Source organism: Papio anubis, unplaced genomic scaffold (assembly GCF_008728515.1).
Source record: "Papio anubis isolate 15944 unplaced genomic scaffold, Panubis1.0 scaffold186, whole genome shotgun sequence".
Taxonomy (NCBI): Eukaryota; Metazoa; Chordata; class Mammalia; order Primates; family Cercopithecidae; genus Papio; species Papio anubis.
In genome coordinates, this window is record NW_022161867.1 from 141,098 (window position 1) to 165,626 (window position 24,529).

The 24,529-nt window shown below is 36.2% G+C and overlaps 2 protein-coding genes across 8 annotated transcripts in view; both read left to right on the forward strand.

Moving 5' to 3' along the window:
- Positions 1-14,951, forward strand: part of LOC116268654 (cortexin-2) — a 25,296-nt gene extending 10,345 nt beyond the window's left edge. Inside the window, exons 1-4 of one of the 6 annotated variants that reach the window (XM_031661538.1) lie at positions 4,211-4,430; positions 4,855-4,967; positions 5,251-5,550; positions 14,333-14,951. In XM_031661538.1, coding sequence (XP_031517398.1) covers positions 14,390-14,635 — 246 coding nt within the window. In that variant the 5' untranslated portion in view covers positions 4,211-4,430; positions 4,855-4,967; positions 5,251-5,550; positions 14,333-14,389 and the 3' untranslated portion in view covers positions 14,636-14,951. Of the gene's footprint in view, positions 1-4,210; positions 4,431-4,628; positions 5,041-5,250; positions 5,551-14,332 lie in introns of those variants that run through there. The other 5 variants (XM_031661542.1, XM_031661540.1, XM_031661539.1 and 2 more) reach the window with 5 other exon arrangements.
- A 4,509-nt stretch (positions 14,952-19,460) lies between these two features.
- Positions 19,461-24,446, forward strand: LOC116272759 (solute carrier family 12 member 1-like). Of its 2 annotated transcripts, XM_031661533.1 has the most exons (4): positions 19,989-20,007; positions 20,912-20,983; positions 21,213-21,818; positions 23,812-24,446. In XM_031661533.1, the coding sequence occupies exons 3-4, from the start codon at positions 21,399-21,401 to the stop codon at positions 23,854-23,856; spliced, it is 465 nt and encodes a 154-aa protein (XP_031517393.1). In that variant the 5' UTR covers positions 19,989-20,007; positions 20,912-20,983; positions 21,213-21,398; the 3' UTR covers positions 23,857-24,446. The 2 variants fall into 2 exon arrangements, with proteins under 2 accessions (XP_031517392.1, XP_031517393.1); XM_031661532.1 differs by lacking the exon at positions 20,912-20,983 and having other exon boundaries at positions 19,461-20,007.
- Positions 24,447-24,529: the final 83 nt, after the last annotated feature.

Below are 24,529 nucleotides of genomic sequence, written 5' to 3' on the forward strand. Positions count from 1 at the left end.
AAAAAAAAAAAAAAAAAAAAAAAAGTAGGAGTTTAAGCCATTCAATACTTAGTTGTAAAACAGGGAATGAGATCATGTACCATTCATTTACAGCAGATTTTTCGGTAGGCTCTTTGGATTACCTTGGGATTATAAAAATGAACTTCCAGAGATCCATGAATACCTGAGCTGTGAGCAAAACATCGTATATATGTATTTTTAGGAAAAGGGCATATATTTCTTAGTGAAATTTCAAAATCATTCTTATTCCTCCCCTCAAAACAATGATTAAAACTGTGTCTGTAGACAAAAAAGACATGGGTAGATAAAAATAGCATTCAAATACACAGGAATTCATTTTTTGAAAAATAAAGAGTTGACTTTTGAATATAGCTAATTACCTAACATCATCTAAAGCCAAAAAAGCATTGGATTATCTTAAAAAATGGTTATACCAAAACTAATTTATATTTGTATTTAATACATGTTTTAAAATTTCACATTTGAAAGATATGCTATCCAATGTTTGAATCAATAGCAATATTCAAATTAAAAAGCACAGCCACATTAAAATATTTTAGTTAAGGAATAGTAATCAAACCTCAGCAAAACAAAAAGTAGATTTTCCTGAAAAGTTGAAAGTAACATGTTGGCCTAATAGGTTAAAGAGGTAAAGGTGATCTCACTTTGCAACAGTTGACAGCAAGAAGTCAACTAGAGCCAGGATGGCAAAAATTTATGCAAGCTAAATTTTCCTCTGAAAAGAATCCTGAGCTCAGTTATTAGAGGAAATTCTTGTTTTCAGTTGCTTTGTGACAATCTTATTCTAGAATATATTCATTAGAGTGGGGCTGTCATGCTTTCTAAATTCCTATGGTTACCATGTCTTCTAACAAGGTGGACAATTAACACTTCCAATCTCTGAGATAACAAAAAGTCTTAGTCATATAAGGGACACTATTTAGAGTATAAAAATAGCAACAGGGTAACAAAGGGGTTTGAAATTAAGCTGATCTATAATTATATAAACTGAAAAAATTCTTCTGTCATCTTGACATTTTAATATTTCCTCATTATAGTTTAGATTTTTATCTTCATAGCTAATTAGATGACACATTTTTCTGTATGTTAGTATCCTATTTAAAATAAATTTATAAAACAACCATATATACTCACCCAATAATCAAAAAGTAGAGAAATTTACTTTATTTATTTATTTGTTTATTCCACTTCTGATTTTATGAGGACATTTACATGAGATCACACATTAAAACAGATAACTAAAAGAAAATAATATTATCATTACCTGAGAAATCAAAATTGCAGTAGTTAAGGTGATAAAAAAAAAAAAAGAAGAGATATAAAAGCCTTAAGGTCTTACCTAGTTATTCATTTTCAGCTGTTAATTTGACTCTGACATCCCTGGTAACTAAAATAAATGCTAACTTTAATTAGTTATGTCATTTTCACTGTATGTAAGAACAGAACATACCACTTTACCCTGGGTTGATTTAAGTGAGGAAGAGATGTATGAAAGTTCAATTCATTAAACTGGTATTGAAAGAAATGCTTTTGGGGATATGTCTATGAAATCTAAATCCATTAGGCATCTTTATATAAGAAATAGTAAGTTATATGTTGACCAAGATTTTAGTAACAACTCTGTAGTAGATATAGAGCAGATTGTGTAAGCTGGGAGCTGTTTCATATAGAATTACTGTATATAAGCTGAGAGCATAATGTCAAAGCATAGTAAAGGCAATTCTGTTTGGGGAAGTTATAAACAATGCCACCCACATATTTACCTTTCTAATAACTTGGATTGTTCTGAAAATAAATCACAGATGCTCCAGAAGTATAGGTTATCCACATGTGCTTTAGAAAGGCATTCGTATATTTCATGTCTTTCAGCAAATTTTTGGAAAAGTTGGGCAGCAGATATTGGCAAGGACCTGAAGTACAATTATTCTGTGTTTTACCTTTTTGCAATTCTTCATCCCTTCTTTGGCAATGGCTAATAAAATATGAATAGCATATTAATCTGTATTTGTATAGAACTTTGTAGAACTTGCCGTATTATTTTGCCATGTATCTCCTCAAGGGCAGAGACCAAATCTCATTTATCTTTGTATCTCAGCATCTAGCAAAGAAAGTGGAACCTAATGGATTTTTAATCCATTATGCTTTCCTGAATAAGCCATTTTGCAGACTTTTGAGAGCATCATTATCTTTCCTATAGCTTGAAAAGGGTCAGGGTCATACACCAACTAATACCAAGGAACCTAATTTATAGTCAATGCTTTCCTTTGGCATCAATTCAGAAGCATTAATGGGAAACACTAGCAACCTTCAAAATGTAAGCATGTGTGTATGAAGTCAATGACATAACAAATCAACATTCATATAAATGATCTATGAAACAAGAACCCTATTCTACCTTTTAAATTAGGTGAGAATTAGATCCGTAATATCCAGATTTTAAAAATCAGCTTCATGGGCACTCACTATGGAGCCATATTTCAAGTCATAAAATGATAAGTCACAGTTTCCAACCATGATAATAAATTATTGGAGTGGGGCTCATACATCCTCAGCAGAATCATGTAACTTAGTTATGCTCCCTTGAGCTGGGCCTGCAAAGAGAATGAAGGATTGTAGATCATAGTATGGAAATACAGAGTCAACTGTACCAGTAGTCCAGACAATGTCAAAATCAAAATCAAAGGAATCAAATTCATAAAAAATTGTTAATATTGTACAGACAAAATGTTTACATGATTAGTCTCTGAGCTAATTTTGAATAAATTATTTTTGTAACACTTTGGAAGCATACATAGAATAATAGATGGAATAAAATGATCTCCTTTCCCACAATCTATGACTGACTGCATTGCCAGAATACAATATCTCTAGCATTGTGCTACTTTTATTTATTTATTTTGATACAATGTCTCACTCTGTCTCCCAGGCTGGAGTGCAGTGGCAGGATCTCAGCTCCCTGCAATGTCCGCCTCCTGAGTTCAAGCGATTCTCCTGCCTCAGTCTCCTGAGTAGCTGGGATTACAGGCACCCACCACCACACCCAGCTAATTTTTGTATTTTCAGTAGAGACAGGGTTTCACCACGTTGGCCATGCTGGTCTCAAACTTCTGACCTCAGGTGATCCTCCCACCTTGGCCTCCCAAAGTGCTGGGATTGCAGGCATGAGCCACCACTCCCAGCTGCATCTTGCTACTTTAATTGGTCTCAAAACTAGTAATCTCTGGCATCACCTAGGAAATTGTCAGAAAAGCACAATCTGAGACCCAACCCCACACCTACTGAATCAGAGTCTGCATTTTAGCAAGGTCGTTGGAGATTCATATGCATGTTATATTTCAAGAAGCACTGTTCTAGCCCAGAGTGCTAATAAAGAATGTGGCCCTTGGCAAGCTTAAAAAGAGTCAATAAAACCATGGCCATGGAAATGTCCCTAGAAGAAGATATGTCTTTCACTCTTTCTTAGGGGGCAGTTAGTTCACCTACATTTTAGGACATCTTAATAGTTTCAAATCGAAAAACAACTTTTAAAAAATGTGGTCTTCTATGAACTCCCAGTTATACATTGCCCATTTTTTTGTAAGACCATTACGTTTCCTAAATCAGTAAACACTCTAAATAATCATAAAGTTTGTCTTCACTTTGTTATTGAATCTAGTTACACTTACATTATGTTTTCAACTTATTTTCTTTAGATGAATGTCCCAATTCTGTATCTACATTTCCCCCAACCACTCACAGTCCAGTAGTTATAAGGTGAATAATTAAGGTTGTAGGGGATCTACAAGTGCTTGCAACTTGAAGGTTCTGGATAGAGTAGCAAAACATAAATAGAATTGGGAACCCTATAACTGAGTTTGTTGAAACGACCAGACCCCTAAAATAAGGATAAAGAGCAAGGTTTCTGTTGTTTGTTTTGTTTTGTTTTGTTTTGTTTTGTTTTGTTTTGCGTTGCTTTGCTTTGCCTTGCTTTCAATGTCGGTTAGGTTTAGAATCTTCATATTCAACACTGTTTAGAAAACGTACCTGGCGGCTATCTAGGGCTTTATCAGAGCGTTTTCTAGCTGCTATTTTGTTGTCTTCTAGCTTGTGTTTGGGAGCCGGGTCTCAACACGCACCATTTCAGCACTACGGACAGCGCCTAGGCGCCTTCTCCTAGCAACGGAAGGGGATTCAGTTGTGTTTGTGTGGAAGGGAGAAGGGAAAGAGTAGGGGAAACGAACTCCAAACGACACACAGTCTCCGGTTAAACCAATACACATTTCACTCCTGAATTTTCCTTACCGGATAAGAAGAAACATGTAAGAATTTAGTGCCTACTGTTCTACTGAAACGGCTGTCACCAAAGCACAGCAAAATGCCCGCGGCACAGCCAGGAATGCAGCAAGGAGAGCAAAACAAGGATTTCAGCAGTAAATCAATTAAACCCCCATTGCCTTACTAAACAAAGATAGTGATGAAATCTGATTGCTAACCTTCAGGGTGTGTTATAAGGGGAAAAAAGGAGCGTCTATTTTTTTTCTTCCTCTCTCTCTCTTTCTTTTAGCAGAACTGAGGAATAGATAGAGCCTGTTGCTGCTGGAGCCGATTCCCTTTCCCTCCTCATCTCCCACCTCCTTTCAGTCTCACATACACACACAGACGCTGTCACAGACACATGCGAGCGCAAATATTTACACACTGCCACACCGAAGAAATCCATGCACGTTTTCCTGCAAACGCGCGCGCGCACACGTACTTCGGCGGGCGCCCACGTCCTCTGTCTCACCGACAGACACAGACATTTACACTTCTAGGCCAGGAAAGCGCTAACCAGGGTCCTGTGACTCCACGCAGGTTCCAGAACACGCCTTCTACATTGTTACTGAACCGATCAGCGAACGCAGACAAACGTGCCAACACTTAAGTCTACTGGCTGGACTTCATCTCCATGGCAACAAGCATGGAAGGTGAGACATCGCTGTCTGCGAAGTAACTTTCTCCCCCTTCCCTCCGCATTAACTGACAGCGTTCCAAATGCAGGTCGATTTGAGAAATATGTCCTCATTCTCTTGTATTTCTGAAGCAAAAGAGCGGGGGGTGGGGGGCGGGAGCCAGCAGGTCTGATAAGTTCGAATTCTAAAGGGGAAACAGCACCCGTAATGCTAGCGCTACTGCTGATGCGGCTGCCAGGCGGGGCAAAAGTGTTGTGTACGTGCAGATTGCTGATGCTTCTCCCATAATGTTTTGCAGGAAGTTTCCATGCTTCTTCGGTTTAGTACGTAGAAAGAGACCTGGAAACAAACAACGCAGAATGATGATGATGCTCTAGGTTTCTTTAATGAGATATTTGGAGAATTTTCAGGCCAGGTTTCTCAGTGCGTTGGAAAGATTGAGTGTCAGAGTCCTTGAGCCATCCAAAGATTATCTTAAGAGAGAAATTCTCTTAAGGTTGAAATCTGAGGGTTTGGGGTGGATTCTGGCAGATCCTAAGGTTTGGGACCTCTGGAAAGCCCTGAAATTTATGCATTTCACCATGATGAAGACATCTAGGTTAGTAATTTAAGGTTTTCCTTTGATTCCAACACATTCGATTCTTAATGATTAACTACCTCTGTGCAGATGTGGTTTCAATAATGCTTCTTTTCTCTCTTTTACTGGGATATAATAACCTTTATATTTTGTGTGGAGTGTGTATATGTATGGAATGGTTCATTATTTTTTAACCTTGGGTTTTCTTATATGTCTTACTTCATGAAATTATGAATGTCATCATTAGCAGTAGAGATTATTATATCTAATGACCAGTGCTAAAATACTTTCTACGTAGAACATCATATTCCACTCTAATAGTTACTATTTCAGGTTTATTGTTTGGAATACCATTACTAGAGAAATAAACAAGAGGAAAAACCTGTTGATTAAAATAAAGCACAGGAGGATCTTTCTTTAATGGGTACACACTTTTTAACATTGGTTTCTGTAATTGTGCATTGTTGCATGATTAAATGATTTTATCTGAAAGGTGTATTTTTATATCTCTAGTAAGGTTATTTCACAGAAGAAATAAACATCACTAAGATATTCATGAATATGAAAGGCTGCATATCAGGTATAAAAATACTATCATCTTTGCTTAACTACTTACAGAGATATGGTTTGTAAGTACTGATCATAGTAAGACTTTGTTTTTTACTTACTAGTTGCTAATTACAAAGCAACTTCATGAGATTTGGGCTATTTGATATCTACAGGAACACCCTTGGCCCAATCTTATGACTCATCAGTACTTAGAAATCTTAGTGCCTGAGAATTGCCGTGAAGTAATTTCAACCAAGTTACTCATTGCCAAAGTACCTAACCATTTATTCCAGTGAATATGGCTAAAGACAGTATTTTATCATTTGCAGCAGTAGTGTTAAAAGATACTTAAATATTTTAATCATTATATATATTGATCCTGATATTTAAACTGCATTGTTGATTTTACCCAGTTTTGTGGTGTAATATATTTCAAATAATTTTTACCACTACCCAGTTTTACATTCTACTTATTTTTGAAAATTCATTTTTTTAAACTATTTTTACATGGATTTTTAAAAATATATGGTTTGTAAATTAATCTAAATTTTCTCAGATTTCTTTCTTTTTCTATTCCCCAGTAAACAGGATATTAAGATGATGCTTCTCCAGGGCTAGGCATTACAGTGTCTGTTGTGAAGAGCTCTTCCAGCAATTAGAGAAAGTGAAAATGCATATTTTATCTATAACTGTTGAGCATTTTGAATACCTTAGTAATTGTGAATGAATCAGTTTTATAACTGGAGACTTTTGTTTTTAACAATATTTTGTTATTAACAATATTTTTATATCATATTATGCTCTGTATCAATAGAAAAGCAGAAGACTTGGCACACTCAACAGTATATTCTCAAAAGCTTTTGATTTGGTGTTGAAATGAGACAAGTTGTTCATTTCACGAAGCAAGTAAAATGGAAAGTTTGGGCAATTGTTTGAAAAATTTAGGCCTGAAATACTGGTATTTCAACTGCTACATATATGGTTTAAATTACCAAAACCATCTATTTGCTGAACACATTGTTAGGCAATTGCTTAACTTTTTACTTCTATTTGCTTGTGTAGGCACAGCCTACAGCAATGGGCAGACTTTTTAATCAGCCTTTGAATATTACTTTTTCAGTTGCTCTCCTTGACCTGTATTTTGTTTTCATCTTTAGTATGAAGTATACTTTTATGATAAATATAAAAGCCCGTTTTCCCTTTTAAGACATTAATAAAACATTTGTTCTTTCTCAACCCATTTTTTTTGGTTAAAAATGGAAATTTTACACTTCTTTGAACCCAGGTAAATTTACGTAGCTCTTCCTTTAAAAACTGAATATGCAGTCATGTCTTTGTTATTGAAAGTGATTCATCTTATGATTTAACCTTCTGTACCGACTAAAACTTACTTTCTGTCAAGTTTATTTACCACCTGACTCCATTTTCTCATTACCCCTCACTTCTAAATCCAATTCAATTTAGTGTCCCTCCTAGACTCTAAACTAAATTTTTATAATGATGCAATAATTCTGAATGCCAACCATAAGACCCTGTTTTTCAGTGCTTAGTTTCCATCACCACTGTAGAATTTGACACTGTTTGCTAATTCCTCCTTCTAGAAACCGTAGCCTCCTTTATTATAGGTGAATTTTCTGCTACAGATTTACTCATGATTCATCTTATATAACTCCAGTAGGAGATCCTCCTTGTAGGAGAGGCATTCCTTGAAGCTCCTTGCTAGGCTTCTTCCATCTTTAATCCTTTGTGGTAACAGAAAATAGACTTTAATGGAATTACAGTAAAATTGCTCTCTGGATCAATCTAGAACAAGTCCTTCTGGCTTTCTACAAGATAATATTTCAAATATTTGAGTCTACCTATTGTCCTCCTTGGTCTTCCCCTTCCTAGACAAAGCTCAACAATTCTATTAAGTTTTGATTTGCAAATATTTCTATATACTGGACTCTCTCCATCCTGGATAGAGTCTTCTACACAAACCTTATTCGACAGCAATACCTTAAAATATTCTCCCATCAAAAATTTTATGCTAGACAAAATGATCTGGATTAATTTATTGAAAGCTGACAATTGAGTACCTACTATGCATCACACATGAGTACCACAAATTCACCAAGTCCAGAAATAAACTCGTCATTTACTTTCTAAGTCTATACTTTGCTCTTATTTTCTTTGTTTTGATTAATAAAAACACTATATTTACACTTGTCAGAGCTTAATAGTGTAGAGTCCTCTTTGATGCCTCTCTCTCCATGGGCCCACTACTTTCCAAATCCTATCCCTCATATTTTTCTAAATATTTTCCAACGTCTACCCTCTTTCACACATCTACTCCCTAGTGTAGACCCTCATTGCTTCTCACCTGAACTCTTTCTTTCCCATGATGCTCTCTCCCTCAAAATTATGTCTATTTCAGTCTCATCATCAAGCCACTCAGCCTTTAAGCAAATAAATTTCAAACTCTTAGCCTGACAGTCAAAATATTTCACAATTTGGCTCCAATCTACTTTTCCAATGCTTTGTTTCCCATACTCCCCCTTGCCTGTACCAAATTGCTCACTGTGCTGTGAATAAATCCAGTACTTTTTGCCTTCATATTTATTGTCATGCTCTTTTCTTCTTCACAGATCTGAATCATTGTCTCTCAAGATTCAGTTCAAATACAATCTCTTGCAAGAAAAACTTTCCTGATCCCTCAATGGGTGAAATCTTGATTTCATCTAAACTTGTTTATCCTTTTTGGATCTTCTTTTTTTTTTTCACCAAGATGTTGAAGATAATAATATCAACATTATGTGGGTGTTGTGGGAATTAAATAAAATAATATATGTAAAGCAGTATTTGATACACAGTAGATTTTAAATACAAGTTTGTTTCCTCTTCCTTTTTTATTGCTTTTGTAGAAGCCTACATTGTTGTTTTTTTCCTTGTGTGTACATGGCTCTTCTCCCTTACTAGCTGGAATCTTTTTGAGTAGAGGAGTCCATGTCTACTAGAGCATACTAGCAACCCAATAAACATTTTTCAGTGAAAGTATAGTGAATATATGCGGTGTTACTTTATATGTGGCCTGACACATTATAATAATGTTATTACTTTCTATCATTTGCACCCCCATTCAATTTAAGACATTTGCTTTTATAAGCCACCACCTCATATCTTTGGCTCAGGCTAACTCGATTAATTGCAGATTACAGATTTATTTTACATGAACTGCCAAGTCATTATCTCCCCTGTTTGGAATTGGTGCATCTCCTTCCCTCCCACTTAAACAAAGGGCTTTAGAAGTGTTTCTATTAAATTTTATGTTCTAGCTTCAACCCAGAATTCTAGGCATCAGAATTGTTTTGAGTCTTTATTCCACGTACTGTCATATTTCAGCCAAGCCTTGTCAAATGTAATAAGCTTCACTTCAATATCTTCAACTTAGTCACTGTTCAAAAACACTGAAAAGTATGTGTAGATAAAGTGAAACCTTTGTAATATCACACTGGAGACCCATGTCCATGATTACAGAACCTGATATTTATTAGGGTAGTTCAGATCTATGAATCTGCATAAAAACACTAGTATCCAGGCATATCTCATGTCTTCCCCACAAAGATATCATGGGAGACTGTTAAATGCATTGCCAAAATAACTAAACCATGTCCATGCTATTTCCCTGATTCATCATATTAGTAGTAAACTTTTGAAAAGGAAGTGCATTGGCATTACCTATTAAACTCATGTTAACTTTTAATGACTTCTTAAATATTGACAAATTGCTTGTTAAATAATTAATTATGGGTTTGCAACAAAGACCTATTCCAAGGTGCCAATATATAATTTTTACAATTCCCCCTTACTCCTCTTGAAAATTGATACATTTGTCCACATCCTTACCTCTGGCAGCTCTTTCATGGTCTGTAATTTCTCAAAAGTCTTGAAAGTATAGCTCCAAGTTATAAATTATCTGATCATGAGATTTTTTAACTCATTTAATGTGGCTAAACATTATTCTACTAAAGTATTGTCTGCTTACATTGTTTGATTGATTGTGTATGTGTGTCATTTCTAAAACCCATTCTATATTGGTTAAAAAGACAGAAGTAGATTAAGTAGTTCGGCCTTTTTTTGTTATTTGATAACATTAAACCATCTTGTGCAAATAAAGGGCTTAATCTTTTACTGGTCTATCTCTTGATCTGAGCATGTTGTATGTGAAACCCTTCTACCTCAAAGCCTTTGTAAAGGCTGTTTCCACAAATTTCAAATCTATTCCTCCAAATATTTCCATGGTTCCCTTCTAGACATCATTCAGGGCAAATATTGTCTTCTTAGGGAAGCCTTTGCTGACCTCTTTAACTAAAGAAGTGCCGCTTATCCACCATCATTCTCTTTCCACTTAATGTGCTTTGCTTTCTTTCATAGCCTTTATGACTATAAGTACCTGGTCTAATATATAGATGTGGATATATAGAGAGGGATATTTTTAAATAATTGTGTCTGACTTCACCACTGGATATAACCCTCAGTTTGGCAGGTGCACATTGTTATTTAGTTCACCACTGTACTCTAGTACCAAGAAAAGTACTGGCATCTAACAGATACTCAATATACATTTGGTTAATGAATAAATTAAAATAGTATTATATATCACCTTAAGTTCACTTAGCTCTTTAGATTTCTTAACAGCATTCTGAAAGTTTTTGGTCACTTCTCAGCATTTTCCCTAGTTATACTGCATTGCTCCTATATTTGTACCAATAATAGAGACACAGAGTGCTTATAAATTATGTTCAAAGCCATGAAACAGCCATCCATCTATTCCTCCAAGGTAGTATAAAAATGGTGACTTTGTTTATTCATTAACAGTGACTCTGCATATCTATTCATTCTTTATGCCTTTACCTGATTCCAAAAGCCTTTGAAGTATCTTACAATACCTTCTTAGCTAAGGGTAACAGTCAAGTAATGTAGAGGGCAGGGACAGACAAAGAAGGAGTAATTATACCAGAAATCTTAAGCTAACCAATGTCACTATAGTGGAATGCAAAATTTAACCCTGTACTTCCTGGCACAAACTAATGCCAGAATATATGATGGCCATATATCTTTCCTTAGAAAACAAAAGGAAACTCCCAAGGTTGTTAGGAAAGATCTGTTTTCTCCACCTTTAAATTCTAAAAATGATGTGAGTCTAAGAATGCTAAGGAAATTTGACAGAAAAGAACAAAAACACTGAATTCTGAAAGAGCTACTGAGTTTTTATACATACTTTCAAATCCAATTTTTGAAATCAAATAAAAATTTTCATTTTAACTAAATGTATTTTCATGTTTTTTGGATATCTAAAAACTAGAGTATTGTACAAAACTTTATTTGAAGGACTTTATTCCTCAAAAAATATATTCTTCAATATATTTAGTTTAATTCAATTGAAATATTTATTGAATACCTATAGTGTGCTGGGAACTGTGATCATTATGTGAGAAGTAATTATTTTCCCTTTAAAAACAATAAATAACTCATTAATTTACATATCATCTAAAGCTCTAGGAACAAAGTATTATTTGGTGTATGATGGACATATTATATTCTAAAGTATAAAAAGATTTTGTTCTAACTAGGAATATGCCTTGTTTTAAACTAATAGTAACAAATGACAAGAATGTTTTATTGCTGCCTCTAAAACAATGCCTCTTTTTGTTGGTTTGTTTGGTTGGTTAGTAGGTTTTAAGAAAAATAAGAGTGTAGTGGATTAATCACTGGTTAAGAGCCAACAGACTTAACTCCTTCAACAATCAGCTATGATACTGTGTCTGTGTCTACATTATGCATTTTCAAAACACCTAAATAAATTTAGCTAACATCATAACTATAATCAGTTTAGGCTGCTGCTAGACGATAACAAAAAGAACTAATTGAAAAATGAACAGATCATTAAAACTGCCCAGGTGCTTTAACTTTTGTGATGTCAATTGTTAAAGGTAGGGTTTTCCAGAAGCCAGACTCTGAGACAGAGGTTAGTTTGCTGAATTTTTATTGAGGACTGTCCTTGGGCTCCACAGCCATGGAAAAGTGGGGACTAAAACAGGAGTGGCCAGAAGTTGAACTGTGCTATGGACCCAATGACAGTCTCCGCTGACCCCATATAGAACTCTGAAGCTAAAATAGATTTTAGAGTTGTCTCCCTTTGATACAAGATGGTCACGCCTTTATACTATTATATAATCAATTATTGAGTATGGCCTCCCCTGGGAAGGGCCATGACTTTGGGTGAAGCAGCTCTCTGCAACCAAGGCAAATGGTGAAAGGGACTGACAGCTGAAGACTGTTTGCTGGCAACATTCCTTGCTGCTGGGCAACAAGTCCTTCGTTGAAGGGAATCTATTGGGAAACCATTGTCCATCAATAAACCACTTTTATTGCCTCATCTTACCCACATATCCCCTGAAATATCCACATGGTGTAGCCCAGCAAGGTTATGCTCTAGTAAAAATAATAAATGGACAAGTTAGTTGGCTGAATCATCTCCTTGGTCCAGCATCTCCATAGAGAAACATCCTGCTATTTAGTTTCTCCATCCATTAAATAAATGATCCAGTGAGTGTATGGATCTTAACAAATGACTTTTAATTGACAAAAGCAAGAAAATTAGACATTTAGTCAGCAAAAGAAGTTCCAGTTAAGTCTCAGAGTCATTAGAGATTCAATTCAATCTTCCGTGCCTTTTACAGGATAAATACCACAACAAGAACTCAATCTTCCAGAAGATGATTCTCAGCCAATAAGTGTCCCTATATTTAAAAAACTAAAGTCTTTTCACTATACTATACTGATTAGGACAAAAAATGACTTAGTGGAAAGAAACTCAACAGGGGTTTGAACAATATTTTTCCCTTTACTAAACAAAAAATCAAACAATGAACATAAGCCATAACTATTGAATATTTCTGCCACTTAAGGTTTGAGGATAGAGCTTTTTTGTAATCTAAATCATTATAAAACAAAATATTGATGGATATTAGTTGGTGTATCATTTGCAGAATAACTTTGAAAGCTACAAGACCTGCTTTTATTACTCTCTTTTTTCATTCCTTACCTTCCATCCTTCATTCTGTCTCAGTTGTTTCCTGAAAATTAGGAGCAAACAAATCTCAAGGGTCAGTAATTTTAATAAATATAATTCTTAAAAATTATCAGAAAAAACAACAATAAAAAAGAAAATACCAACAATCTATTATTTGCAGTTATTGGATAAAAAGCTATTTGGTGACAGTCCTCTCAAAAAAGGTGGCTGCACATTAGTAATTATTTGATTAATTAAATTTATCTTTATTTGTAATTAATTCACTTAACTACCTTAAGACATCAAACGGGAAAAAATCTGTTTTGTTTCAGTTCAACATATACTTTCTGAATGTGTTAGTGTTAGTTTTAGAATCTCAGCACAACAGGGACTTAGGAGTGGAAATCTCGTTGGGAGGGCGACTGGGGAGCTTGTCTTGAAGTTGAATTTGCAGAGAAAGCATGCTGTTTAACTTGGATTTTATGTTTACTTAGGGTGTTCTGAAAGCTAATGGAGATGGTGGGGAGGTGGCTAATGGCCATAGCCACTGCTGCTTATTACTTGCAAGCTGCTCTGTTGGGCACTGCCTGCATTCATGTAATTTTAAAAACATAATTCCTCTCTTTAAGAAATTGACACTTAGTGTATCCAGTGGTAGTGAAGAAAAAAATGTAAATACATACATATGAAACCTAAGGGGGTGAAAAAAAAGAAGTCATTATATCTGTTTAAAAGGATCAGAATCTATACCAGTCAAAATGGCACTGGAAATAGACCTTGAAGTATGGACTTTAAACAGCTTGAGCAACTTACATGCTATGATTATTTATATTATCCACCTAGCGTGCAAATATGAGGTGAAAATTAGATGACAATTCAGATCAAAGAAGCAGCTATCCAACTGTCTAGCAATGAATCAAAAGATTTTAGGGCTGATAATTTGAATACTCACCTTCATACTTGATTTATTTAGAGTATGTAAGCACAGTCTTATGTGTCCACAAAGGTAATTCTTCAATGACAACAGTTAGAAATAGCACCTCCAATGCTAATTTGATTCTGATCTGTATCTGATGATGTTTTCAAACATCTTTTGTGAGTTAAGTCAAGAAGGTTTGAAAAATGTCAGATTTTAATAAGCAACAACCTACCCAACACCATACAAGGGTAAAACTAAACTGAGTCCAATTTTGCACCTAGGCGAAGAGTTGATTCCAGAAGGAATTGTGAAGAGCCACAACAATGTGCCAGTGAATAATGAGTAGTACCTACTGTGGCAACTCTTCAGCTAAGATGAGTGTCAACGAAGTATCAGCTTTCTCATTGACTCTGGAGCAAAAAACTGGCTTTGCTTTTGTTGGGATTTTGTGTATCTTCTTGGGACTTCTTATTATCAGATGCTTCAAAATCCTGCTAGACCCATATAGTAGCATGCCTTCCTCTACATGGGAAGATGAAGTTGAAGAGTTTGATAAAGGGACATTTGAATATGCGCTCGCGTGAGAGTTCCAGCTATATGGTTTTTATGGTTGCGCCATTGGGACACATTCTGGATACAATTGTAATTACCTTGAGTGTGTGGGAGAGAGGCTCATTTTGTTCAGTGAATTCAATAAACATCTGTGACTAATTTCCTCACCATGCTGTGTAAATGATAAACTATCGTTGGGATTCGTCACTTTCCTCTGTTCCCACTTAGAGGTTTCCAATGAATAGAGCATAAGGATTGCTGCAGCAATGTTTACCATCTTTATTCTTATCGTGAACAACTGCCTTGAATTTCTGCTTCCTTTCTTGTGCTAATAAACTGTGCTAAAGACATCTTGCTCTCTCCCTTCTGCAAAGCCCAGGCACCCCCTCCACATTGCAGACTCAGACCCCTTTAGCTTTAGTAAGTCAGGTCTGAAACAGAGAATTTAGTCCAAAGAATAATCAAAATATTATTTGTCTAATGATAGCCATAGGTCAAAAACATTCACAGGTGAAAAAATATCTCAAAAATCTAACACCCAAAGCCTACAAGTAGTCACAGGCCCTAAAGGTCCCCAAATTTCACAGAGCCCTGACCCTCCTATCTGTCCTCTTTGTCGAATCTCTTGCAGTAAAATCCCATAGCTTGCAATCCAAACCAGACCTGACTCATACTGATGCTCCCTCCCCTACCCCTTGCATAAATAAAATTTAAAAGGGAGTTTCCAGCATGACCTAGTGGATAGAGTACTCTAAGCAGAAACAAAGACAGTCTCAGCTGTGCCACCAGTACAGCTATGCTCTAATGGGTAAGTCATCTAATCTCTGTGAGCTTCAGTGAAGAGGAGTGCTAACATCTTTTTCAATTCTAGTGCCCTATGAGTGCTACAAATGTACCTGAAAATCCAGAGATCTGAAACGAATGAGGATTTAAGATATCATGAAAAGTTTTTCAGATTAGGAGCCTAAACTCAGAGATTTGAATTCTAATGTTAGCTTAGCCAAGAACTAGCTTTATGACCCAGAAAGTTACCTAAGGGGAACCTATCTTCCACAACAAGAATTAAGAAACCTATCCTGCATATCTTCAGGAATACTGAGAGGGCCAATTAGATATAATGAATGTGAAAGCATTTTGTAAACCATAAAACAGTATCTAAACATACCTTGCTATCATTATTTATTGTCCTCATCAGTAGCAGTAATATTCTCAAACCCTAAGAAGCAATGGCTTAGTGTAAATTATTCAATCTTTCTAGTATTTCATTCTCTTCAATTGAGAAATAAAAAGATAGAATTATATAGTTCTAAATTCTTTCCAACTACAAACTTCTGACTCTCTATGAGTCAGAATGGAGGAACATAGCAGGAGATAAATACAAAAATATTCATGTCCTTTGAAAACACACAACTGCAAAACATACCACAAAGGAACAAGACTAATATTGCCAAGGGGTAGCACTAAATTAGTTACTTTCAATTTATTTGATACTCTTATCAATTATTTGAGTTGAAGACTACTATGTCCATTTTATTTTTAATCTTAATTTTGCAGAAGAGAAACTGAAGCTGAGAGAAATTAACTAGCTTCCCAAGGTCACCATAGCTAGGGAATGGTTATGTTAGGGATTGAACTTGGGCAGTTTAATTTCTGCTGTATCCCTAGACACTGTCCTCAACACTTCTACATAGCTTATAGACATGCTTACTGCTCAGGTCTACAGAATTCCAAAACCACCTGTCTCTGTGAGATTCCTTGATGCTTTCCATCTCATAATAGATGTAGAACATATCTGTTATTAGCTGTAGATCTTCTGGATCAGATCCTCATCTCAAGGAGGCTCTCTGTACCCTAGTTGGTTCAAGAGTGTAGGCCTGGTACACATCTCATAGCCAGTTAGTAACTTGGCCCAAGAACAGGTCACTGGGCCAAGTTCAGCTGAATGTACTGAAAATTGTGTGTGCCAGGAAACTAGGTCTCTTTATTGACCAAGTCTTTTAAAGTACCAGATGTTTCACTTGTCTCCCAGAGAAGACACCTACCAAGACCCTCCATTTTGATGACTAGAACAAACCAAGGCCAGATCTTTATTTCGAAAGAAGAAAGACCTCGACAACCAAGAAAACTTTATGAAATATGAGCATTGTTTCTGGAAGTTCAACTCCCATAAGCTTTTCAAGTATATCAACTCTACCATAATATTATTTCCAAATCCACTAAAGAAAAATTCTATTAACCAAAAGTGTCTTCATCTGTGGTTTTTATTTGTGGTCTATTGGGTGCCTTAGTTTTTTGTTTTTGTTTTTTTTTTTTTTCTTTTTTTGGTGGGGGGGTGTTGGGGGGATAGAAAAGTCAGCATCTGTATTTTCAGAAACAGAAAGAATATAAAACATATAAAAGGCTGGTTACAATATGAAAACAACATGGAAATTTCATGAAATGTTAATTCTTCTAGGAATAGATGTTCAATGTCACAGCTGGATCAGCCTCTAGTTTCCCCTTCCCAAAAGCCTTGTCAGAGAGGACAGAGGAAAGATATAGGAGCATACCTCAAGATAGCTTGCTCCTGTTACCTTTCCCGCCTGTCTGAAAGGCCTAAATCGGATTCGCCTTTCAAGGTTGGCTTTATGGATGGTGTAATTTCATCCATATCCCCCAAAACCATCTCCCATTTGTTCCAGGATGCCCGAATCCCCTTAATAGAGAACAAAGACTTTCATTTCACAGTAAGAGATAAAAGGCTTAGAATGAAAATGTCTGGATGATGTAAGACCAAGACTAAAACAAATTCATACCACTCTGAAGTCAGGCAGTCAGCCAGCAAGAAAAAGGAAATTGACTGGTATCAGAGGTATTCACAGTCATTGGTAGAGGAAAAAGGTTGCAGAGTAAATACGTGGCTCCCAAAAGGGTTGAAGGATGTCAGCTCATGGCTTCTGTCCTGGTCTGGTGAATAGGACCTGTTTTGAGTCCGAGCCCCATCCTAGCTGTCCCTTGTCTTGATATAAACAACCAGCTCCACCCAGCTGAATTTGAAATGGGACATTCCTGTGCCAAAACACTTTCTATATGAGGAATCAGAACCCTTTGTTGAACAGATAAATGCCTTGTACTGGTGGCCTTCAAGAGTGGAATGAGTTATAGGTACATACTTGTAATTCTGTCTTTATTTCTGATATGGCCTCATGACATTAGCCTGACTGATTAGCATGACATTTACCTGACGAAGAGAATCTAAAGGGTTTTACTTAGGTGTCTCTAGACACTTCTATAATCCTGAATCAGTTCACTAACTTACCTTCACACTTATTTTTATAGACAAAATATCTATCCCAATCTCTAATGATTCACCTCACGATCTTGAATGTGCTAAGAAAAAATCTCCAGCTAATTGTAAATAGTGCTAAAATAGTAAAAGCAAGCACTAAGTACAAATTGTTGCTGTTCTAATGAGATCACTTGGACACAGGAAGGGGATCATCACACACCGGGTCCTATTGTGGGGTGGGGAGGAGGGGAAGGGATAGCATTAGGAGATATACCTAATGTAAATGACAAGTTAATGGGTGCAGCACACCAACATGGGACACATATACCTATGTAACAAACCTGCATGTTGTGCACATGTACCCTAGAACTTAAAGTATATTTAAAAAAAAAAAAAAAGACATTGGTTTAACGTTTATACACCAAATCTTACCTTTGTTTAGGATACTTTTCCTGACAATCTCGTTTTGAGTGGGCCTTTATTCATGTCCTTTTTGTTTCAGCAAATAATGGTGTTTAGATCTAAGTTCTATGCCTTGGAGATGTAAACTTTCACCTGTCATCCCTTTGAAGGTGTAAATTTAGGGTTGCTTAACTAACAACAGTCTAGAGCAATGGAACAGGTAATCAAGAGATTAATAGTTTAAAGGGGGAAGAAAATTATTTTTAAATTGGCAAATAAAAAACTACATAAAGCCAAAAAAAAATCGTTGCTGTTCTAAACCCCATACACAAACTAGCTCATTCATTCCTCAAAATAACTCTACAACAAGGTAGGTACAATGATTATCCATATCTGCATTTGCACATGAGAAAATTAAGGCACAGAAAGACTGAGTAACTTGACTGAGTTCACACAGACAGCAAGTGGCAGGGCCAGGACATAAATTGGGCCTTCTGACTTGAGTCTTGTTCCTAGCCACTATATTACACCACAACTGAGCTATTCAGACAACTGGAAATCACTTGAGTCGTTTCTTATAAGAAACCAAGAGGACTCATTCAATCATCCTGATTGAAAATCATTGACAGACCTGAGGGAGGAATTGTTTGCTGTGTTAATAATCACCTACTTGCAAATCTGAAAAAGAAAAATCTTTTCTTCAACAAAACTCAAAAACTGAATTTGACAAAAAAAATGTTTTTCCAGTTGGAGACAGGTCATTTAGTTGTGCCACTGGGATACTTACCCACAGTTTGATTCCTGCTTAAAACAGTTTTCCCGGCTGGGCGCGGTGGCTCACACCTGTAATCTCGACATTTTGGGAGGCTGAGCCAGGCGCACCTGAGGTCTGGAGTTCGAGACCAGCCTGGCCGACATGGTGAAACCCCATCTTTACCAAAATTACCAAAAAAATTAGCCAGGCGTGCTGGTGGGCACCTGTAATCCCAGCTACTCAGGTGGCTGAGGCAGGAGAATCGCTTGAACCTGGGAGGCAGAGGTTGCAGTGAGCCGAGATTGCACCAGCGCACCGCAACCTGGGCAACAGAGCGAGATTCTGTCTCAAAAAAAACCAAAAACAAAAACAAAAAACAAAAAAAAACAGTTTTCCTGTATTTCCCAAAATAGAAATATTTTCAATAAATCATTGATTCCACTCCCAATCTACTTATTTCCCATGCAAAAGACTCAAGGTAATATCTACCACAAGCAAGATAAAATCATTTCAGATGCTACTTTCTAGTTACAGAGTATAGAAATTATCTCTGGAGAACTATATTTTGTTACACATGCTAAACAACAGGAGGTCACTAGGGCTCATCTGAAATAAGACGGTGGAACTCAATTAATCTATTCCCAAATGACTAATGCAATGCTCACAATTTTTGGACAATTGCTATTAAGCAATGCAATTGTCCTTATGAATTAAAGAAACTCTATGTTACTTCCTGTCTAAAAGGATTAATGGTTTACTACTAGTTACCAGTTGATGTGGTGCTTAAGGTTCCTCAGGGCTAATGACCTGGTAGGGCTTACAGTACTATTCCAGGCCAATCATTGCACAGTCATCTCCTTCAAGAAAGTTTCTAACCAATAAGCAGAAGCCTAACATTCTGGGCTGAAAGCTAAGTGCCCCATATATTCCTGGGTGACTCTGAAGCAGGTTACGTTTCCTCAGAAGAAGGCTCCTTGGTGGTAAGTTGAACATTTCTGGGCAGGGTAAAAATAATACTTAATATTGTGTTATAAAGTAGATTCTGACGAGTAGGTGAGGGTGTCAAGCACTATGAAGAGAAGTGTTTTCTAAAAACTAAAAAGATAATAGCTTCATTTACAATTTCCCCAGGAAAGGATACTTGAGAAATGAAGTTGAGGGTTTTTTTAATGCAAATACACAGCTTTAATAATTGCATGAGAGAGACAAGTTTTTATTTATATTTATCTCATGTTTCTAGAACTTCCCTTGAAAAGCTGAATTTTAAGATATAAATAAGGAAATATAATTCTAAAGAAAGTGTTTTAAGACAGGCCAGTACTATGAAATTGTGAAAATTATTGTGAAGTCTATTCATCTCACAGTCAAATATAAACCTCTCAATTATTGAGGACATTTCATTAAAATGAGTCAGTAGAGCATGATTATTTTACCTAAATATAACAGAGGACTTTTTTAAGATACATGACTTATTTCTTATAGATATATGACTTATTTCTATATTCATATTTTTAAGGTTTCATGTTAGTATTTGCAAAACAAACAAATGTACGAGCAAACGAAATATTTGGATCTTGTAAAAGATCCAAGAATTCACAGAGACATCATCTTGATGGGATGTATTTTTTAAATGCATATTCTAAAACATAATTTTTTACTTGTTGTATAGGTAGCAAAATTTGGAACCAATTTATTAGTTGAACATGTACAGATTTTTATAAACTAGCAAGAATATATTTTTTAGAAGTTTTGTCTTTCATTTTACATGTCATATAGTGTATATTCCTATCAATCAAAATACTTTGCAGTTTCCGTATTTAGTACTGTCAGTGAACTATGTCTTAGGCTAAGAACATTCTCATCAGGTCTTACTGTATTCAATAGGTAAAATTACATCTGACTTAAAGTCATAGTGAACTCCAGTGCACTGAATCCAAGCAAATACTACAAACACAGGTAACATTTTAATGACTGCATTGGAAATTCTGTTTGCTGGAACAGTTTTCCAGTTATTTATTATCGGATTTAATTACTCACACGACTAAGGTTCATGGACAGATAAATTTTAGTGAAATGAGTTTAAAATTGTATGTCTTGTAAAACAAAACTGTTCCCTTATATCCCACCCTCACCTAAATATATTTGTATTACTTGAAACAAGTTTAATTTTCTTTTTCAATGACAGCTTTGAAGAACATCCTGAAGATTATATAGGAGACAATATATCAAGAATCTATTTATTGAATGGTCTAGAACAAAAGCCAGGAGCTCCCTAATGGAAGCACATTAGTGTTTATTTTGATGAAGAAATATATAGATTTTTTAACACAACCATAAAGTAGATAGCTCAGTAAAAAATCAATTTTGGAAGATGTCACTGAACAACTCTTCCAACATATTTCTGGATTCAGTGCCCAGTAATACCAATCGCTTTCAAGTTAATGTCATAAATGAGAACCATGAGAGCAGTGCAGCAGCAAATGACAACACTGACCCACCACATTATGAAGAAACCTCTTTTGGGGATGAGGCTCAGAAAAGACTCAGAATCAGCTTTAGGCCTGGGAATCAGGAGTGCTATGACAATTTCCTCCAAAGTGGAGAAACTGCTAAAACAGATGCCAGTTTTCATGCTTATGATTCTCACACAAACACATACTACCTACAAACTTTTGGCCACAACACCATGGATGCCGTTCCCAAGATAGAGTACTATCGCAACACCGGCAGCATCAGTGGACCCAAGGTCAACCGACCCAGCCTGCTTGAGATTCATGAGCAACTCGCAAAGGTAAGCTTGAAGGACACAGGCAAGTGTCCTCCCTTATTCATAACTTCAGGTCATTTCCTTCTCTTTCATTACACTATGAATGAATGTGAAACAGTCAAATGGAGAGGTCTATTCCAAACACTATCCATCTTACTTACAAAACTGTCTCTAGTTCCCAGTAAACAGAAAATACACAAAAAACTGTTTCACAGATGCTTTTTTCTTTGGATTTTTTTTTTCTTTTTTTTTTTCTTGAGACAAAGTCTTGCTCTGTCACCCAGCCTGAAGTGTGGTGGACACTGCAGCTTTGAACTCCTGGGCTCAAGCAATCCTCCCACCTCAACCTCCTGAGCAGCTGGGACTACAGGCATGCACCACCACACCTGACTGACTTTTTTATTTTTTATAGAGACAGAGTCTTGCAGTGTTGCTCAAGCTGGTCTCGAACTCCTAACTTCAAGGGATCCTCCCACCTCAGCCTCCCAAAGAGCTGAGATTACAGGCATGAGCCACTGTGCCCAGCTCCACAAATGTTTTCTGACTTCGGATAGAGAACTAAAGAATTAACTCTAAACGTTAGGCAATATGTTGTTCCTTGTTTATGATGATAGCCTACTCAATTTACTCTTGGTTAAACATGTCAAACTGAATATCAAGCTGGTTTCACGTCAGTATTAATGTCTCTATGTCAATCGTATAAAAAGCAAAACATTTGTGCTTGCTGTAGTTAATACTGTGGGTGCCAGCCTTTAGTGCATAGGAGTAATTTTATATTCTTTAAAGAGAGGGCAGAGATTTATAAGATTCAGCATTTTATCCCTTCCTCTTTAAAACTTTGCCTGAGGCTCCTGAATGTGCTTAAGCATATAAAAATAACTAAATTAAATTTAAGTACAGAAGCAGCAGAAGTGGCTAAACTTTTCATTATTTAAGAAATACAGCCAGGGTTCCCAAGTGTGTTAGAAGTATGACGCAGCACTTTTTCTAATTTTTTTTTTTTTTTTTTGAGACAAAGTTTCTCTTTTGTTGCCCAGTCTGGAGTGCAATGGTACAATCTCGGCTCACCGCAACCTCCGCCTACCAGGTTCAAGTGATTCTCCTGCCTCAGCCTCCCGAGTAGCTGGGATTACAGGCATGCACTACCACACCCAGCTAATTTTTTTGTATTTTTAGTAGAGACAGGGTTTCTCCATGTTGGTCAGGCTGGTCTCGAACTCCCGACCTCAGGTGATCAGCCCACCTCAGCCTCCCAAAGTGCTGGGATTACAGGTATGAGCCACCACACCCAGCCTCCAACCTTATAACTTAGTAGATTTCTTCTTCCATAACTTTCTCCAAAATATACTGATCAACTTTATCTTCCTGCTCTTCCAGACCAGTTTGGAATAAACATCATTCTTTATGAAATATAATTACCTGCTAAAAAGAATGATTAGATGTCACATATTCAAATGAGTTTACTCTTGCCCAAGTTTTGAGGAGAGAGAAGAAAATGATTGAAACAGTTCATTTTGTGTGCATTCATCCATTCATTCCTTCAATATTTTTTTAAATGGTCATCCACTCCAGAAAGTCTAGGAATACTACTCTTAGGAAAGATGCTAATAAAGGGGAAAATCTTTCTTTAGTTTCTGCTCACCTTTCCTTCCTCAAGAAAATCCATCTCTAAAATGTATTTGCCTTGGCTGCTACAGTCCCTGACTCTGGGTCCTACCACCAGAGACTGAGTGACTTCCTGAGGAGGAGTTCGTGTTTTTAATTTTGTTTCCTTATCCCCTTTCCCCACCAAACCTTACTAGTCCTGTGTACTAAATAGGCAACAGTCTGCCAAATGGCTGGTTTCCTTATAGGCCTAAGATTTAGATTTTATCTGGCATATGTGATGCTTTAATCAAAAGAAGTTAGCAATGCAACAATTTCAGACAACATGGTAGCTCCATGAAGATTTTTGAGAAGGGAGGCAATCTGAACTCTTGAAATCCAGCTGAGATGTCACTGTCCTTTTCTGTGTCAGGAAAGGAAAGGAAAATGGCAGAGAGAAAAAGGAGAAGAAAAATGAAAAGAAGGTTGACAGAAGCAGCCACCAGGAGTTTCCAAGACATGGAAAAGGCAGAAAGAAATTTAAGGCATCGTAAAAAGATATTTCAATTGTTTCTGAAGAATTAAAATGAATCAAAGTTCTTTTTTAAAAAGACCTGAAATTCTATCCCACAATACTCTACCACATCACGCATGATAATTTTTAAAGCTGCCTCCTTTTTTTAAAGTTAGTATCACAATTTAAATATTCTCATTCACCTACTTCCCCAATTTACAACAAAAGAAAATAGAATTCTAACTTCATTAAAAAAAGAAATGGAATAAATTCACATTGTTCTTAGGACTGACATTCCAGACAGAGAAAAGTAGCTTATTTATAATTGCAAAAGCCATGGCTTATGTAAATCTTTCAATAAAGGGAGAAAAGCTCTAAAGGATCAGGAGTTTAGAAAGCCATCTAAAGGCCGGGTGTGGTGGCTCATTCCTGTAATCCCAGCACTTTCAGAGGCTGTGGCTGGTGGAATACCTGAGGTCAAAAATTCAAGACCAGCCATAACCAACTGAAATCTCTTCTCTACTAAAAAAAAAAAAAAAAAAAAAAAAAAAAAAGCCAGGCAGAGGTTGTGGAGCGAAAAAAAAACACCCCAACCCCCCCCCAGGGGAAAAAAGAGTGAAACACTGACTCAAAAAAA

Bases quoted from the DNA above. Each gene is read 5' to 3' on its own strand.
- LOC116272759 (XM_031661532.1), top strand. From the start codon at position 21,399: ATGTCACTGAACAACTCTTCCAACATATTTCTGGATTCAGTGCCCAGT. The intron at 21,819-23,811 runs GTAAGCTTGAAG...TTTCTGTGTCAG, and splicing joins TTCATGAGCAACTCGCAAAG to GAAAGGAAAGGAAAATGGCA.